The 17,742-nt window shown below is 49.0% G+C and overlaps 1 protein-coding gene across 5 annotated transcripts in view; it reads left to right on the plus strand.

Moving 5' to 3' along the window:
• RUNX1 (RUNX family transcription factor 1) overlaps positions 1 to 17,742 on the plus strand; it is a 251,876-nt gene that overhangs the window by 233,106 nt on the left and 1,028 nt on the right. For all 5 annotated transcript variants that reach the window (XM_042903602.1, XM_042903604.1, XM_042903601.1 and 2 more), the window contains one exon: positions 12,505 to 12,666. In XM_042903602.1, the coding sequence (XP_042759536.1) occupies positions 12,505 to 12,666 (162 nt within the window). The remainder of the gene's footprint in view (positions 1 to 12,504; positions 12,667 to 17,742) is intronic.

Below are 17,742 nucleotides of genomic sequence, written 5' to 3' on the forward strand. Positions count from 1 at the left end.
CGGAATGGGAGCTCTTTAGCAAAGAGCTGCTGCCCCTCAACGGGAGTCCCGCCTCGGGAGGTGAAAGCACAATGCGCCTTCCCTTGGCCAAGCTCGGCTTTTGGATTTCGGTGCTGCGGCCGGCAGGGCGGGGTGGCGGGAGGTGGCGCGGTGCTCCCCGTGAAGGCGGCTGGTGCTCGGCAGGAGAAAGGGCTTCTGTTTCCTCTCAGTAACCTGCCGCGTGCAGCCTGCTGGAGCCTCGCACGGGCTCACCGTGAAACCGCGTCTTCCCCGGGGAGGGGGCTCGAGGGCACTTTGCACCTCATGGCTGGGGAAACTGAGTCTCCAAGGGATTAAGTCCCTTGCCCGAGCACACGGTGAGTGAAGGGTGAGTCCGGGCTCAGCCCGAATCTCTCAGGCTCCCAGACACCCTTGCTATGCTCTTCCTCAGGCCCTCTCGACTCCCTGAGGGACAGCCCCAGGCCGCGGGTCCCAAATCCTGGAAACGTTTGGGGGCCACACAGACGGAAGGCTCATCAAGCCTCCATTCCGCCCCCTGCCAGCACTCTCTAGATCATATTGTGTCGCGTTCTTGCTTCCCCATCTATAGGACTCCTGACTTTAACGTTTATTTATTTTTGAGACAGAGAGAGACAGAGCATGAACGGGGGAGGGTCAGAGAGAGGGAGACACAGAATCCGAAGCAGGCTCCAGGCTCCGAGCTGTCAGCACAGAGCCCGACGTGGGGCTCGAACTCACAAACCGCGAGATCATGACCTGAGCCGACCAACTGAGCCACCCAGGCGCCCCTAGGACTCCTGATTTTATTAGAATGCCATGCTTCAGAGTTTGCTGCTTAAAACCAGAAGTGTCCGGCCTAAAATTCCAGTAAGGACGCAGCAGGGCCTGTGCTACATGGGAGAAGACACAGAGGCTGCCTGAACGGCTTCAGCCCCTCTAAAATCTGCCCAACAGTCGTAACGTTCTACAAAACCACACGAGCGCTGAGGTGAAATCTAGGGTTGCAGCCGGGAGCACGCACCGCGGGAAAGCCACCACCGGGCTGGCGGCGAGGGCGGCCTCCAGGTATCTCTGCCCCGTGCTGCCTCTGTGTCCCCCACCAGAGATGTGTCGGAGGCCAGCTGTCGGCTGGAGGGCGGCATGCTGACAACGGAGGGCCGGGGGCTGCAGAGCTGGATGGAGTGGTCTCCGAGGAAGCCAGGCTGCAGAATGACAGGACCGCTAGCCGTTGAGTGCCACATCTCGTTCTGAGCTGGGCTCCAGAGCGTGCTCTCCAATACTGACAACTCACGGGGGAGGGGCCGGTGGCCCTGCAGCCCCCGCGGCCCCAGACCTAGCATCACTCCTTTTCTTCTTCCTTGCCTGCCACCACCCTGAGGCATCACAAGGACCCTAGCGAAGCTTGGCCACCTCACTTAATAGGATCTGCTCAAGGGTCGGCTCTTCCTGAATCTGCTTGGTCAGACCACTGATGTCCCTCTGGCAAGTCCTATGGGCTCCCCCTCATCGGCACCTGGCCTCCCATCGACAGTCTGGATCGTGGCTTGGCTTCGACAGCCTCCCGCCCTGTGCCGTGGACCAACGAAGCTCAAACCTGTACGGTCCTCTTTAGAGCATGCGCCAGCCCCGTGGAATGTTCCCTCAAAAGGGTCCGTTTCTTTAGCTCTGGGCTCTGCCAGGTGATGCTGTGTCTCTCCCGCTTGTAGCCTCCCACTTCGAGGTGTCTGTCATTTGACCCCTGTGAGTGAGGGTCCTCGTTCTATGTCCGGGGCTCGAGCGCAAGCTAGAGGCTGCCTGAGATCTCCCAGCTGCTGACGCGGAATTTCTGGCTCTTCCTTTTCCAGGAGCCACAAGGAGGGCAAAGGGGCTAGAGAGTGAGTGGATGGGAACTGAAAGCCATCCTTAGCCTCCGTGTTTTGAGATTTTTGTTGGAGGAGAGGGAAATGGAAGAATGGAGGGAAAATAACAGGGCGGCCGTGGACTCATCTGAACACGGCAGATGGGCTGGCCTTACAGAAGTTCACCCAGCCCACCTGCAGAATCGGTTCGGACCTGGCAAGTGTGTTCAGGGGCCGAGATGCAGAGAATCCTTCCGGGAGAGGTGTCTGCAGGGGACGTTTGCTTAACACAGTACGGGGACGTAATCCGTCTGCGGGGGAGGACAGAGGAGGACTAGAAGGTGCCTTCTGTCCCCTCGAAACCGTGATCCCCCCTCCCCCCCGGCTCCAACCTCGTGTGAACCGAAGGCTACTCTCTCTCTCTCTTTCTCTCTCTGCCTCGGGGACACAGTGTGGGCGGGGAAGAGCAGGTGTGCATCCACACGGCCGTCTTTTCTAGGAGCCGGTGACTCGCCCCCCCGCCCCAAACCCTTCCTCGGAGACAACCGTGCCGGAGTCCAGAGCCTTTCTCCAGACGTTGAGAGGAGAGGCCTCGTGGCGAGGGCTGAGCTGTTTCCCCTGGGAAGCGTCTGGCAACTCTAATGAGGACCGGCACTTTGCGTTTATAGAACGCCTTTCATCTGTGCCTCTCAAAGCGGCTCCACAAACATTAATTAACGCTCACACCTGTGAGGCAGGTGAGGCCGGCTGCCCCCAAGTTTAGAGATGAGGAAACGGAGGTTTGGAAGGAGAGGGGCTGGGGGTGGCTCTGCTGCAAAGAGCCGGCCTCCTGGATTCCCAGCGCCCCGGCCCCGGTGGCCTTGACCGCAGAGCCCCGGAGCCTCCCCACCGTTCCCCTGGCGGGGCTCGGAACATGGGTCCCGGAGGCTGTGAACGGTGGAGACGTGGCCACGGGGCTCCGGCTCCCTCCTTCCCTTCTGCCGCACCCTCCTCCCTTCCCCCCCACCCCCCGATCCGGACGGGACCCCTCAAAACCCTGAAGGCCTTTAAAACGCAGCATCCCCGGGCAGGTCTCTGCCCAGGCTTGGTGCTGGATGCCTCCCTCCAGAGTAATTGCTGGAACACTGAAGGCATCTTAGCTGTACATGACTAACCAAGATGTCTGTAGCCGGCAGAGACAACGGTTGGCAAATACCAGAGCTATTTCACAACCTCGCTTTTTCCAGGATCCAGAGCTGGTGGGAGCTGACTCACATCATCTTGGGGTTTCGCTGATAGCAACAAGTCGCCACTCCGGGGTCAGCTACCTGGGCGCACTTCTAGGTGACCGCCCGCCCGCCCTCTTGGGCTGTGTGGCGTTGACTGCAGGCCTCGTAGACGGGAGGACACAGCTGGAAGACAGTGGGACTTCGGGGAAATGCCTCTTTCAGGACAGAGAACCACCCAACGCCAGGGGCCACGAACCCCGGTAGCACAGGGTTCTGAAGGGAGGTGCGGGGTGTCTGGGGGGTGGGGGGGGCAGCCTTTTGTTTGCAGGGGAGCCCCGATCTTCCTTCCCAAGGGTCCCAGACAAGGAAACGCAAGCCACCACCGGGCCCGCCCTGACACATCACCCTGGAAACTGACTCACATCTCTGAGCCCTGAGTCATATCCTGTTGTGCGTTTGGAGGCATCCAAGAGGGCATTACACCAGCTCCCCATGACTGAGGTGAATCTGAAGAGCACCCTGGGAACCACCTTGCCGTCTTCCAAACAGAAAGAAGGCAAAAAAAAAAAAAAAAAAAAAAAAAAAAGAGAAAGAAAGAAAAGAAAAAAAAGTCCTCTAGGGAAAAAAACCAGGACAGCCCCAAGGGTTTGTATGTTCACCAAGCAGGTTTGGCCCTTTTAAAAATAGATGCTGGGGCCCCATGACATACATAACTGTCTGGTCTCTGTTTTTAAATGGCTCTAAAAGGTTACCAAAAGGTCGCAACTTTTAAAGATATCAGCTGGATGGCCGAAGGAAGGGCCCTCTAACTATACCAGCCGCCAGAGCTGGCGACCTCCTGGCCCTGGGCTGAGAAAAGACACCCTGGCCTCAGGGGCGCTGCTGGGAATCCGGGTTTGGAGGGTGGGCGTTAAAGACCCCAGAGGTGGCTGGTCAGAGCAGAACCAAGAGGGGTCTCTGGCCAGGCTCTCCTGGGTGGCCTGGCGGGGGTCTGAGGACCGAGGACAAAGTGGGCCGTCTTAACCTTTTCAAAGAACAGCCTTTGGTTTTGTTGATTTTCTTTGCCACTTTCGATTTCATCGATTTCCGCCCTCATTTTTGTTATTTCTTTCCTTCTGCTTGCTATCGCTTTAGTGTGCTCTTTTTCCTCTACTTTCCTAAGGTGGAAGCTCAGATCATCGATTCTGGATCTTTCTTCTTTTCTAATATATGCGTTCGATGCTATAAATTTCCCTCGGAGCGCTGCTTTCGCTGCATCCCACAAATTGTGATCAGCTGGATTTTCATCTAATTCAAAGTGCATTTTAATTTCTCTGGAGACTTTCGTCGTTACCCCGTGGGTTATTTAGAGGTGTGTTGTCGAAGCTCCAAATACTTCTTGCAGCTAACTTTCCGTTGTCGACGTTGTCGTTTTAGCTTTAAATCCATGTGGTCTGAGAATACACTGTGCATGATTTCTGCTCTTGTAAATCTGTTAAGGGTGTTTTACGGCCCAGAATGTGGTCTTTCTGGGTGAATGTTCCCTGTGAGGTTGAGAAGAAAGTGTCTTTTGCTGTTGTTAAATGGCATCTTCTATAAATGTTCACTGCATGAAGCTTGTTGGTGGTACTGTTCGGGTCAAACGTGCCTTAATTTTCTGCCTGCTTGATGGATCCGTTGCTAGAAGAGTATTTTTCTATTGTCTCTTGTAGTTCAAAGTCACTTTTTGCCTTATGGTTTTTGACACTCTGTTGTTAGGTGCACACACATTAAGGATGGTTACATCTTCTTAGAGATCGGACTCATTCATCGTCACGTACTTCCCCTCTTTATCCCTGAAATTTTTCCTTCTCCTGAAGCCAGTTTTGCGTAAAATTATTAGAGCTACCCTGCCTTTCTTTGGCCTAGTGTCAGCATGGCGTCTGTGCATCTCTTTACTTTTAACCCGAGTCTTTACATTTCAAGTAGGTTCCTTGTCGACAACGTATAGTTGGGCCTTGTTATTAATTCACTCTGACAGTTCCTGTCTTTTAACCGGGTGCGTTTAGAACACGCATATTTAAAGTGATTATTGATTTGGTTGGATTCATACGTACCAGGCTTATACCTGTTTTATATTTATTTACCTGTTCTCTTTTTCGCCTCTTTTTCTGCCTTCTCTGGTCTTAACGGAGCACTTTCTATGACTCCATTTTATATCCTCTCTTAGCCTATCAATTGCACCTTTTAAAAAAAGTGTTTTTAGGGGCGTCTGGGTGGCTCAGTCAGTTAAGCGTCCGACTCTCGGTTTTGGCTCAGGTCACGATCTCATGATTTTGTGAGTTCAAGCCCCGCATCGGGCTCTGTGCTGAGAGCACGGAGCCTACTTAGGATTCTCTCTCTCTCCCTCTCTCTGCCCCTCACCCCACTCATGCTGTCTCTTTCTCAAAAATAAATAAACTTAAAAAAAATTTTTTTTTTACCGTTTTTAGTGTTTGCCCTAGAGTTTGCAAACCACATGTATAATGAATCGAAGTCACCATTAAATAACACTACAGCATTCCTTCCACTCTGTCATTACTGCAACTCATATCCTTTGTCCATCTGCTGTGACCATCCAATATGTATTCCCTCTAACATCTAATATCACTAATGTCATTTCAGACAGTTATCTTTTGGATCAACTAAGAACAGGAAAAGTAAGACTTTATTTTACCTTCATTTATCCTTTCCCTGAAGCTCTTCCTTGCTCTGTGTCAATTTAAGTTTCTGACCTACACTTTCCTTTTCCTCTAAGAGCTTCTTGTAACATTTCTTGCATGGCTGTTGTGCTGGATAAGTTACCTCAGTTTTTGCATGTCAGAAAATGTCTATTTCTCCTTCGCTGTCGAGGTATAATTTTGTGGAGTATAGAATTCTAGGCTGGTGGTTTTCTGGGGGTTTTTTCTTCACACTTTTTAAATATTTGCTACACCCTCTTTTCGCTTGTATGGCTTCCGAAGAGAACTTGGAAGTAATTCTTATCCTTCTTGCTCTCTAAGTAAGGTGTTTCTGTAGATTGTTTGGTATTTCTCTTCCTTGGTGTTCTCTGAGCTTCTCAGATCTATGGTTTGATGTCCGTCATTAATTTTGAAAAATTATTGGCCATTATGGGGCACCTGGGTGACTCAATCAGTTAAGTGTCTGATTTCGGCTCAGGTCACGATCCTGTGGTTCGTTGGTTCGAGCCCCATTGTCAGGCTCTGTGCTGACAGCTTGGAGCCTGGAACCTGCTTCGGATCCTGTGTCTCCCTCTCTCTGTGCCCCTCCCCCACTCCCCCAGCTCTGTCTCTCTCTCTCTCTCTGAAAAATAAACATTAAATTTAAAAAAAAGAAAAAAATTATTGGCCATTAATAATTCAATTATTTCTTCCACTGTTTTCTCTTTGTTTTCCTTCTGGTATTTCCACTCTCCATATGTCAGACCTTCTGAAATTGTCCCAGAGTTCATGGATGTTCTGTTTGGGTTTTCTCTGTTTGTTTGCATTGGTTTTTCTTTCTTTTCTCTCTTTACACCTTTTAGGTTGGGAAGTTTCTAACATATTTTAAAGCTTGTTGATTCTTTCCTCAGCCATGTCCAGTCTATTGATGAACCTGTCAAAGGCATTTCCCACCTCTGTTACAATGTTTTTAATTTCCAGAATTTCCTTCTGTATCTGAGAGTTTCCATTTCCGTAGGACATCACCCACCTGTTCTTGTATGCGGTCTCCTTTTTCCAGTAGAGCCCTTAACATATTAATCATAATTAAATCCCCCGTCTGGGAATTCCCAAGTTCTATGTCATATCTGAGTCTGGTTCTGATGCCAACTGTATCTCTTCAGACTGCTTCTCTTACCTTTTGGCATATGCCCTGTTATGTCTAATCTGAAAGCTGGGCCTGATGTATCAGGGTCATGGGAATGGAGGTAAACAGGTCTTCAGTGTGAGATTTTATGTGCATCTAGCTAGTAGTTGGGCTGCGTATAATGTTTACTGAAGCTGTCGATGCCAGAGGATTCATATTCCTCCAATGTCCTTGTCTCCCTTTTTGTCTTTGGACTTCCCTAAGAACGCTTCCATAAATGGTGTCTTTAAGCTGTGACCCACTGTTATTATACTGGATCCCATGAAAACCTGGAAGAGTTTGTGAGGCCAACTTCATGAGAATGTCCCTGCCCCCCCACGCACGCACATGCACACACGTGCAAACACACATAAGACTACAGCCCCCAGAGGTTTCTTATTCTCACAGGTGCCTATACTCAGTCTCCAACAATTTATCAAAATTACCATGTAAATGTTCCTACCAGTTTGTGGCCCCAGCAGCTTCTGTTCCTGGCACGCAGACCCTCAGTGCGAATTTCTACAGTCGCGTGCCCCTCAGGACCTCAGGCTGGCGGTTTGCCCTATAGTCTCAATTCTCTAATAGACTAAGAAAAGTCATGGATTATCGGTCTGTTCAGCTTTTTTTCTTGTAGGGATGGGACCGGTGGCCCCCAACGCTCTTTACGTTTCAGAGGTGCAGCAGGAAGCAGAACACCTTGACAGCAATTATTTGATAGGGTCACTTCTCACTCTGGCGACTTCTTGATGTCACTGCACCAAAAGGCAACAGCGCTCTGCTTTCTTACTGAGTGGCGTATGCCTCGGAGCTCTCTGAGCTCTTGCTTCTGCCCCGTCCGATCCCCAACATCCCTCTTCTCTGGCCTCATTCCAAACGGAAGGGATGATGCTCAAAAAGCTGAAAATAACCCATCACAAGATGGCCTCAGTAGAGCAAGCAGCTGCATCAAAACATTATGTACCCTGAAAAACATAGGAGAGAGAAAGGCTCAAATTTAAATTTCCTAATCCAGTAGTTTTTTTTTTTTTTTAAGTGTATTTATTTGTTTTGAAACAGAGAGAGAGCGAGCGCGTGCGAGCAGGGGAGGGGCGGAGAGACAGAGGGAGAGAGAGAGAGAGAGAGAGAGAGAATCCCAAGCAGGGATTGGGAGTGCAGGGATCTGAGAGTGCAGAGCCTGATGCGGGGCTCGAACCTACGAACTGTCAAATCATGACCCGAGCCAAAACCGAGAGTTGGACGCTTAACGGACTGAGCCACCCAGGTGCCCCTCCAGTAGTTTTCTTAGTGGCAACATGAACTGATTAAGAGTGGATCCTTGCCTCCGCTATCCTTACCTCAAATATCCGGTTTTCTTGCCCTTTACCACTTAATCGTCCAAGCCCAGTTCCTCTCTGGTGCTGGAGACCAGCTGGCAAGCCCTGTTATCAGTGAACAGCACGGTATTACCTGAGCCTCGCTCTAGAGCAGGTGCGCATGGCCTTACCATTATGTATCAGATGAATCCCTTAGCATGGATTCACTTCCCCTTTTTCAAATTTTTTTTTATTTTTTAAATGTTTCTCTTTGAGAAGGTGGGGACAGAGAGTGAGAGCTCAAGCAGGGGAGGGGCAGAGAGAGAAGAGAAAGAATCCCAAGCAAGCTCCTTGCTGCCAGTGCAGAGCCTGACATGGGGCTCGATCTCATGAACCACAATATCATGACCTGAGCCCAAACCAAGAGTCACAGGCTTGACCGACTGAGCCACCCAGCCGCCCCTCCCTTTTTTTTTTTTTTAATGTTTATTTATTATTGAGAGAGCATGAGTAGAGGAGGGGCAGAGAGAGAGGGGAGCACAGAACCCAACATGGGGCTCGAACTCACATGACCTCAGCCGAAGTTGGAGGCTTAACCGACTGAGCCACCCAGGCGCCCCTATTTTCCTTTTTCATAATATAATCATAAAACTTACTCAGACTAATTGGACATTTCATATGGCCCCAAACTGGGTTACTTGCTTTATATAGAGCTTACCTCACTTACCCTTCGCCACGACTTTTTAAGTGGGAAAACTACGTAGCAGGGAAAAGAAATGACCTGCCCAGGGTACAGGCAGAATTCGGGCTGAAATCTATTCTAGGACTTCAATTAGACACTTTCCCTAGCCTGTTCCTCTGAGGCGGAACAGAAGTGTATAATGAACACCATCAGGGTAGCTCTGACCTGGGAACAGCTGTGTGCAAGCCCAGATTAGACAGACCATCCACCAGTTCGCCTGGACACAGGTCCCTCACTAGCTGCCGTTCCCTAAAGGCGAGGACTACAGTCCACTCACTACTGAGTCCCCCAAACAGTGACCCTAGCAAAGCGAAAATCCTCATGGGCAACATGAACGAATGAGGATGTGAATAATTTCATTAGCCTATGAAATGGATGAATGAATGGACGAACCAATCAGTGTGAATGAAAACACGAAAAAAAACTCTCGACGTGACGATTCATGCAATAGCAAGAAACCTTCCCAAGCATCATCTGCTCTCAGGATCTTCACTGATACCAGCCTAGAAGTTCCAGTGGGGCAGGGGCCACCTTGGTCTTACTCATCAGGCTACTACTAGCTAAGTTAACACATGCGGGGCACACGCTAAAATTTCAAAACAAAACAAAACTTCTGTCCTTTTCGATGGCGTGACTTATCGGAGGCCCTCCCTTCAAGAACAAGTCGCCCTACTTTCTGGAGAATGACTGACCGTGGTTCTCTTCCTCGGCCTGTGGTCTTTTCTGGATCACTTCCGTCTTCTCCCGGCCTACTTCCTCGTCCCAGAATGGCTGCCCTTATTATTAAGAGCACCATTCTTCACCCCACGCTTCCACCTGATTCCTTCCTAAGTCTGATTAGCATACAAGTGAAGCAGAGAAACACTGTGTAGGACCTGTTTGAATTAGAATCCTGCGCTGTTACTGTTGGAAGGGGCTTGGAGATCATATCCTGTCTTCCAGGGCTGGCCCACCGCACTGCCATTTCTCTGCCTGCTTTCTTGTGTTCACGTCGGCCCCATCAGAGCAAGAATGGTAACTGAGCGGTAAACTCAGCATATACCATGTCATTGGCCCTAGTGTTCTGTTCTGCTTTTTGCTTTTGGATGTTTATTAATAATACCTGTAGAATTAGAAAACACCCAAAAACCTGGCACGAGCAGCTCGCCATCACCACCTTCTGGCCCATCGCTGGCAATGAACCCAAACCCAATTCACTATGGTCATATGAATGGAAAGTGATCGGACGGGGGTCCTTTGGGTTTTTAGTGTTATCCCTCCTCCACATTGGAAAGCTACGTTGTGTGTGGAGTAAGAATGTTGAATCTAAAACCCTGGGTTAGAAAAAAAAAAAAAAACAATCAGAGAACTTGGACTTTAATCATAAAGATCATTTTACCAAAGCATATTTTTAAAAGGCTGTGAAACATTATGCAACGTTTGCACGGTTTAATTATGAGTTTAGAAAAGCCTAGCACAACTTTTTCACTACAGTAAAACATGACAGAGCATGAATCATGGCCTAATACTTTATGCTTACTGTGGTTTTAGACACGGGGTTAGGGGAAGCTGGGCTGTCTACACAGCAAGGCATGAATTACTGAACCGCAATTCACACCCCGGAGGGCTTTATGACAATTATAAAACCTCTTTTGTTTCTTAAATGATTAAAATATTTGAGTACTATATATTCCCGCAGCAAATGTGTATATCTAAGACATATGCATGCCTTACAAAAATATCTGAGTCTACACTTTATTCTTCACTTGGAAGGAAACGCTTGCAGTAACAGGGGGATACAGAACAATGTGCTGTTGCTATTTGCTTACAATTATTGGAAACACTGTTGTCTGTAAGATTGTAGGATCTTTGGCTGTAGTTGAACATTCATTTCCACCGAGTTTAGAATGGACCAGCTCTCTTACTCCTTGCCCTCTGCTCAACTTCCCCCAAATTCAGAATGACATGAGGGCCCTTCTTTAATATTAGATTTCAGAGATTCTAAGTTAAAATATTTCCCCAGAGTTTTCAAACTTAAAGAATTGAGTTATTTTATTATTTTTTGGAGAGAGAGAGAGAGAGAGTGCACGTGCACGCGAGCGGGGGAGAGGGGCAGAGGGAGGGAGAGAGAGAATCCCAAACAGACTCCGTGCTCAGCACGGAGCCCAAAGCGGGGCTCGAACCCACAACCCGGGGATCATGACCTGAGCTGAAATCAAGAGCTAGAACGCTCAACCGACTGAGTCACCCGGGTGCCCCCCAAATTGAGCTATTTTACAGGAAAGAAAGAAATGGATCCACGTGAGGGAAAGGGGAAGCGGCAGGCAGGAAGGTGGGGGAGGAGACCTGGGTCTCCAAACCCCTGCTTTGACGGCTTCCAACAGATCAACAAAAACAGCAAACTTAAACTGTTGGAAATGCAAATTCCCCGTTGGAAGTAGAACTGGACGTTTTATAACGAGTAGGAATAACTCACTTCTTTATGTCTTGGCACATACACAGCTTGCGACTGGTATTTTCCTGAGGAACACTGCTCTTTCTAGATTGACTCCCGGCTTCATGCAGCCCAGGCTATGAGGACCCTGGGGACTGGTGTGGTCCACAGAGAAGGTGGGACACAAAGAGAAAATCAATGTTTAGCCCTAAAAAAAAAAAATGGAAAGCTATCTCTGGCGGGCCAGCGTTCCATTTAAATTTGCTTACACGTGTTGCCTAAGAATAGAGGGTTTGTTCCTTTTTTTCCCCTCCATTTCATCTGCAAACAGTGTGATGCTTTTGAAACTAAGACTCCTGTGAATGCTGGAGTCAAATTTACAAAGTCTTTTTTACCTAAATCTTCTGAAGTCAGAGTTTTGTCTCTTCTCTATCCCAGGCCTCATTTATTGGCCATCTATAAAATATTTGCTCAACATTCTGCCCTTTAAACACGGCAAACTGGAGGTCTTGAAAACATGCAGGACAGCTGTCGGTCTGGGTTGGTACCTGTTGGTCTGGGTTGGTAGGGCTAGCTCACTACTGCTGGGCTTGTGAACTAGTCCCCAGGCCCCATCACCAGCTTCCCAGCCAGACCCTCTTTTCTGTCATCCTTGGGAGAGAATTCGCGTAAACGGAGGACATTTAAAAGCCCTTGGAGTATTTTTGCCAAAGGTCCAAAAAAAAAAAAAAAAAAATCAAAGCTCTATGTTCTTTTTTGCTTACTGACTACAGATGGGTAGGTGATCACCTGAGTTGATAAAATGTTTCAGAGGATGAGAATTGTAACTCGCGGTAAAGCTGGGCGGCCAGTACATGTGGTAGTTCAACAGGTGGGTGGGAACACCTACCTGGAAAGCATCTTCAACCTCTCCCGTCGTTATGAGCGTGATCAGGCGAAACCTTTGGAAGGAACAGACATCCGGGGGAAATCTTCGAGAATAAACTATATTTCACACAAACAATAATTCAGTAACTTTGGGAGGAGGGGGGAGATTCTCGAACAAAAGCAAATACTTGGACTTAATACAAACCGGTCAACAGGCCACAGGACGCATGACAAACAAAGGTGACTAGCTTTTTATTAAAAGGTTTCTTTTCTTCAATCCCACCCCACCTGACGTATGACTGACCTCTCCAATCCTCTGCAGACACAAGGCAGATCCAGCCATCCCCACCGTGGTCCTATGACCAGTCCTACCAGTACCTGGGATCAATCGCCTCGCCTTCCGTACACCCAGCAACACCCATCTCGCCTGGACGGGCCAGCGGCATGACAACCCTCTCCGCAGAGATTTCCAGTCGACTCTCAAGTAAGCTGCTCGAACACACTCTTTGAAGTCGAGCTAGAGTGGAAGGTTCGAGAGACTGGAGATGCCTGAAGGGGCTGGCAGTCATTTGGGAGGGGGCGGGTAAAATGTGCTTTAAAGACAAGGTTGTCTAAGTCCTATACCCGTGCACGGATTTTCCCTGACACCTTGAGACGGGGATTATGAATGCGAAGGCAGAAGCGGATTCTGTGGGCATTTTGGGCTTGCTCCATTTGGCAGACAAAGGCAGCAGCTGAAGGGTTAATAATACACAAGGTCAAAGTAATCAGCTTCTAGAACGCTGATGGAACTGTCCATCTGGTGGTGGCCAGCTTTCAGAGGCCATGTGAACAACACTGGGGTACCTGTGCTATACCCCACGTGAGAGATTTCTTTTTTTTTTTTGAACATGTATTCATTTTTGAGAGCCAGAGAGAGAGAGAGAGAGCGTGAGCAGGGGAGGGACAGAGAGAGGGAGACACAGAAGCCGAAGCAGGCTCCAAGCTCCGGGCTCCAAGCTGTCAGCATAGAGCCTGATGCAGGGGCTCGAACTCACAGACCACAAGATCATGACCTGAGCCGAAGGCTGAACCGACTGAGCCACCCAGGCGCCCCCACGTGGGATATTTCGAATGAAGGGATGTTCGTACCAGATTAGAGGAGCAGAATGGAAAGCTTGGGTGTCGTGGTTAGCATAATTGTTGTTAATACGAGCTCATTAAATATTAGTCATGTAACCTATGAGACCTTTGGGCTTGGCACTCACCTTTGCTCGTGGGCAGGGAAATCGGAGTGAGAGAAAAATTCCTTTGTTAAAAGCAAAGGAAGAAACTCCCTGTTTGGAGCTTTGGAATTGGAGCTGGGCCAGACTGTGAAAACAGGTCCGAGAACTTCAGCCTCGTGAAGCCCGCAAGCGCACTTCACGTGTGTTGGGAAGCGGGCGGTGGTTTTGGCTTTTCAGCCCTTGAGACCCGATTAGAGTAGATCAGGGGGCAGGCAAAGGGGCCAAGGCCTCTTGTCCGCCATTTTAAACTGTCTGGGAAAACGCACTGTGTTTTCCCGACAGTCGTGAGTACTCGAGATTTCACCACACGCTTTGGCTTCTTCCCAGAGCTTCTCCACTGCAGCACCACTGACAACTGGGGCCAGAGAATTCTTGGTCGTGGAGGGCTGTCCCGTGCACTGTAGGGTCTTTAGCAGCATCTCTGGCCTCTAGATACAGCCGTCCCCCACCCCCCACCCCCCATCAGGACAACCAAGGATGTCTCCAGACGTTGCCAAATAGCCGGAGGTCCCAAACTGCCCCCTTAGCTGAGAGCCACCGCCTTCGGGTATCCTCGGGCACTGTAGTGAAATGGGAGCTCCAACCTGGGTGCCCACCTCCCACATTATTTTCGACTCTTCATGCCAGTATTTTCAGGGCACCTGCTGGGGGCTGAGGAGTTGAGGAAGTAGCCTAGGAATTATGACGTCCGCTCAGCTTGTTGTTTTAGAAGTTCTGTTCCCTCAGGACTGGTTTGATTCCAAAGGCCCTTGTCAACTTTTATTGATTCTTCTCAGTGGCGCTGCTCGGCTCTCTGCATCTGAAACGATTACTGTTTTCCTTGGAAATGTGCCTGCTGTGGGTCCCTTGGAGTTTATTACATAAGACTTTTGACTTGGTCAGCACCCAAGATCCGCACCTTCTAGAGCCCTAGGAGACAGCTGCTCCAACTGAGCAGGGTTCAGATGGGAGGGTGGCTTTTTTTTTTTTTTTAAGGCATGAGTAACGTGCCCCCCCAAGTCCCGTGTCGCTGTTACACTTCTGAATAACCAGGACTTCAGTTACCCAAGGAGTAAGGAAGGACGTCTTAAGGCATGAGGGTGTGAAGTACGCAAAACCCGCGTCCCATGTCAGCGCCCAAGACTGTCTTGGAGGGAGGGCCGGAGAGGATTCCAGATGAGCTTTCCCCCCGGTGGCAGAGAAGGGCATGGGACGCTGCTCTTCAACTTGGCAGATCTCCCTCTGAGAATTCAAGCCTGGAGCACAGGCCTGCAACGTGTTGTCATATGCCTGGGGGCGGTAGGGGGTTGGGACACATAAAAGAAAAGTGGCTGCCGCTCTGCCAGCTTTGAGAACCTGACACTGCTCTGACTGCTTTTGCTTTTAATCCCGCCCCAGAGCTCTGAGATCTGCCCCTCTCCCCGCCCCCAGCCCCACCTGGACTTCCTTCTGCGAAGGGGCCTTGCCCTCTGGTCTCCCCCCCTTTCCTTTGCAGACAGTCTCCACACCTTGTCTGAAAAGAGATGTCATCTGGAGGTTTTCCTTTATTTTTTTTTTTCTTAAAAAAAAAAAAAAATTAATGTTTAGCTGCCAACCTGGGCGACAGACAGCATGCATTAATCTGAGTCATGCAAAAGATCCTTTTAAGGCAGCCATTATCTGCTCAGGCTGTTTAATCCTTTGGGGGCAGTGGGAGGGGCCCGAGTGGGACAGCTTTCATCCATGTCAAGCTGCAGAACGAACACTTGAGCTGTCACGGCAAATATTTAGCCCCATCGGTGGGGAAACATTTCCAACGAAAATACCTGAACCTCCTAATCCCTAGATTTCCTACTCCTTAAGAGCTCCCTGTGAATATTAGGGGTCGCCACCCCCACACGCTGTTGAATAAGGGGGCACCGGGCCAGCCGAAGGGACACATGAGCTACAGCCAGGTGGGGTGAACGGTGCGTGGCGGTGGGGCTTGGTAGGAAATGTCAGACTGGACATAAAAATGGCAACGAGTATTTGAATAGACCATTTGAATCGGAACGTATCTAGAGGGCCGCAGCTCTTTTTCTATCAAAATGCATGAGGAAAGATGGCTTGACCAAACAGATGGCCTCTGGTGGAGTGGCATTGGAAGAAGAATCACGGGCCGTGTTGAAGATCTTTCAGATATCCTGCCCACAAATGAAAGAGCTATTTTCCCCTGACAGCTGAGACCGTAACATCATTCCATTACTTACATCCGTGACCAGCCGCGGACTCACTCGGGATTACGGTAACTTGGTACCATCACCAGGTTACCACGTAGTAGCTGGAACACACTGGCAGAACATGTCCAGACATCGCCATGAAACAGGGTGACCTTTCATTCATTTTTCCAGTGGATTCACCTTTGTGTCTCGGGGCAAACAGAGCAAGAGGCATAATGGGCAGAGTCATTAGCCTGTGTCCAGAGTTCTTGCATCAGATGCCAACAAATTGATTGCATTTGCCTAATGCTTCTCCCTCGACTATAGCAATCTCACTGGAAAAATGGAGTCAAGCTTCCTGTCACAGCTCTCCGTGTGAGCAAAAACAAGTGACACAGAGCTTGCTCACAGACGGCCCCAGAAAGCGGGCAGGGACGAACGCTGTGGAATGAGGCGCGGCCTGGCTTCAGGACGAGCGAGAGCGTGGCCACGGAAGGGCAGCTCTAGAACCACTGTCAGTTCACAGCGTTTTCCCTGCCCACATGTCTGACTCGCTTTGAAAAGATTAACAGCAGTGTTTGTTTGAAAGGCAGACTCCTGGTTTCCTCATTAGCAGAGAGATGGGCTGCAGACTTCGGTTGTTTCTATAAACTTTGATTACCTTTCTGATGAGGAGTATAGACCTCCTCATCACATTCACCCCAAATTTACAGAGGAGTTCATTCGAGAGAGGGAAGGAGGAGAAGGGAGAAGGGAGAAGGGGAAGGGGGGGGGAGAGGGAGAGAGAGACAGGCAGAGAGAGGAGCACACTAGCTCTCCCTGCTGGAATAATAGGCTTGAAATATGAGGAAGTTGATCAACCCCGGATGCCTTCCAAAAACAGATTAATCCACCCTGGTAGCTTTCCTTTCAGAGCAAACTCTTGGCTCCGTTAAGTTGCTCTATGGGCCTGAACACAAAAGGACACAGGCTACATGCCATCCTGAGCTTGGAGTTATTTTATACGTTGGTTTCAGAACTTAACAAATTTTAAAACGTTTCATTCTTTTGGATTTGCTGATGTCACTTTCTGAAGAACAGAAATTACCCCAGGACACCATTCTGCATCTACAGGGGTGGTTCTCAGTGGGGGCGGGGGAGATGGTGGCTTTGCCCCCCTCACCCTACCCCCAGAACATTTGGCAGGGTCTACAGACATTGTTAGTTGTCGCCATGCGGGGTGTGGGGGCACCACTGACATTTGGTGGGCAGAGGCCAAGGACGCTGCCAAACATCCTACAATGCACAGGACAGCCCCCCACCGCCCCAACAAATAACTATCTGGCCCCACATGTCAATAGTGCTACTGTTGAGAAACCGATCTACAGGACACAGGGAGCACTTCCTGGCATCCAGACCCCCTAGTAGTTCCCAAGGGCAGCCTGTGGTTGAGAAAAATGCAGAAGGATGCAGGGAAGGTCAAAGCCGGTTTCTGAAACCATAAATGCATGACCCTAACAAAATGAGTTTTATAGACAAAGCTTTGCCATTCCTGGTAAAACTTCAACGTGTGCAAAAATGGAGTATATACATCAAGGCCCTGCGGCCACTTGTGTTAACAGAGCAGTGAAGCACAGAACCAACGAAGCGAACCGGGTGAAACTGAGGCTGTATTTTTCTACCAATGTGGAACAAGTCTAAAGATAGACGGAGGGGAGAGAGCGGTGGTGATATTCACTGCCACTCATTCTCAAGTCATTAGTATGGCACGCATTAGAGCAAATCATAAGAAATTGCCAATTTTTAATTGTTTGAGGCCTACAGAAACAGCAGTTTCCTATGATTCAACCTAAATATTATGTATAATGTATTATGTTATTATATATTAATATAACACAGTGTCATATTATGTAGGATATATTCTATTAATATTCATCTGCTCATGCATCCATTACATTAGCATTGCATAATTTTATAAGTTACATCTTGTTATTATTATGTTCATATCACAGATTACACTTATATTAATATTGGCATATTAATATACTGATGATAGAGGGCTGGTCAACTCTTTAATGTAAAGGGGTACACAGTAGGTATTTTATGCTTTCTGCCAACTTTTTAATGTAAAGGGCCAGATAGTAGGTATTGTATGCTTCC

Source organism: Panthera leo, chromosome C2 (assembly GCF_018350215.1).
Source record: "Panthera leo isolate Ple1 chromosome C2, P.leo_Ple1_pat1.1, whole genome shotgun sequence".
Classification (NCBI taxonomy): domain Eukaryota; kingdom Metazoa; phylum Chordata; class Mammalia; order Carnivora; family Felidae; genus Panthera; species Panthera leo.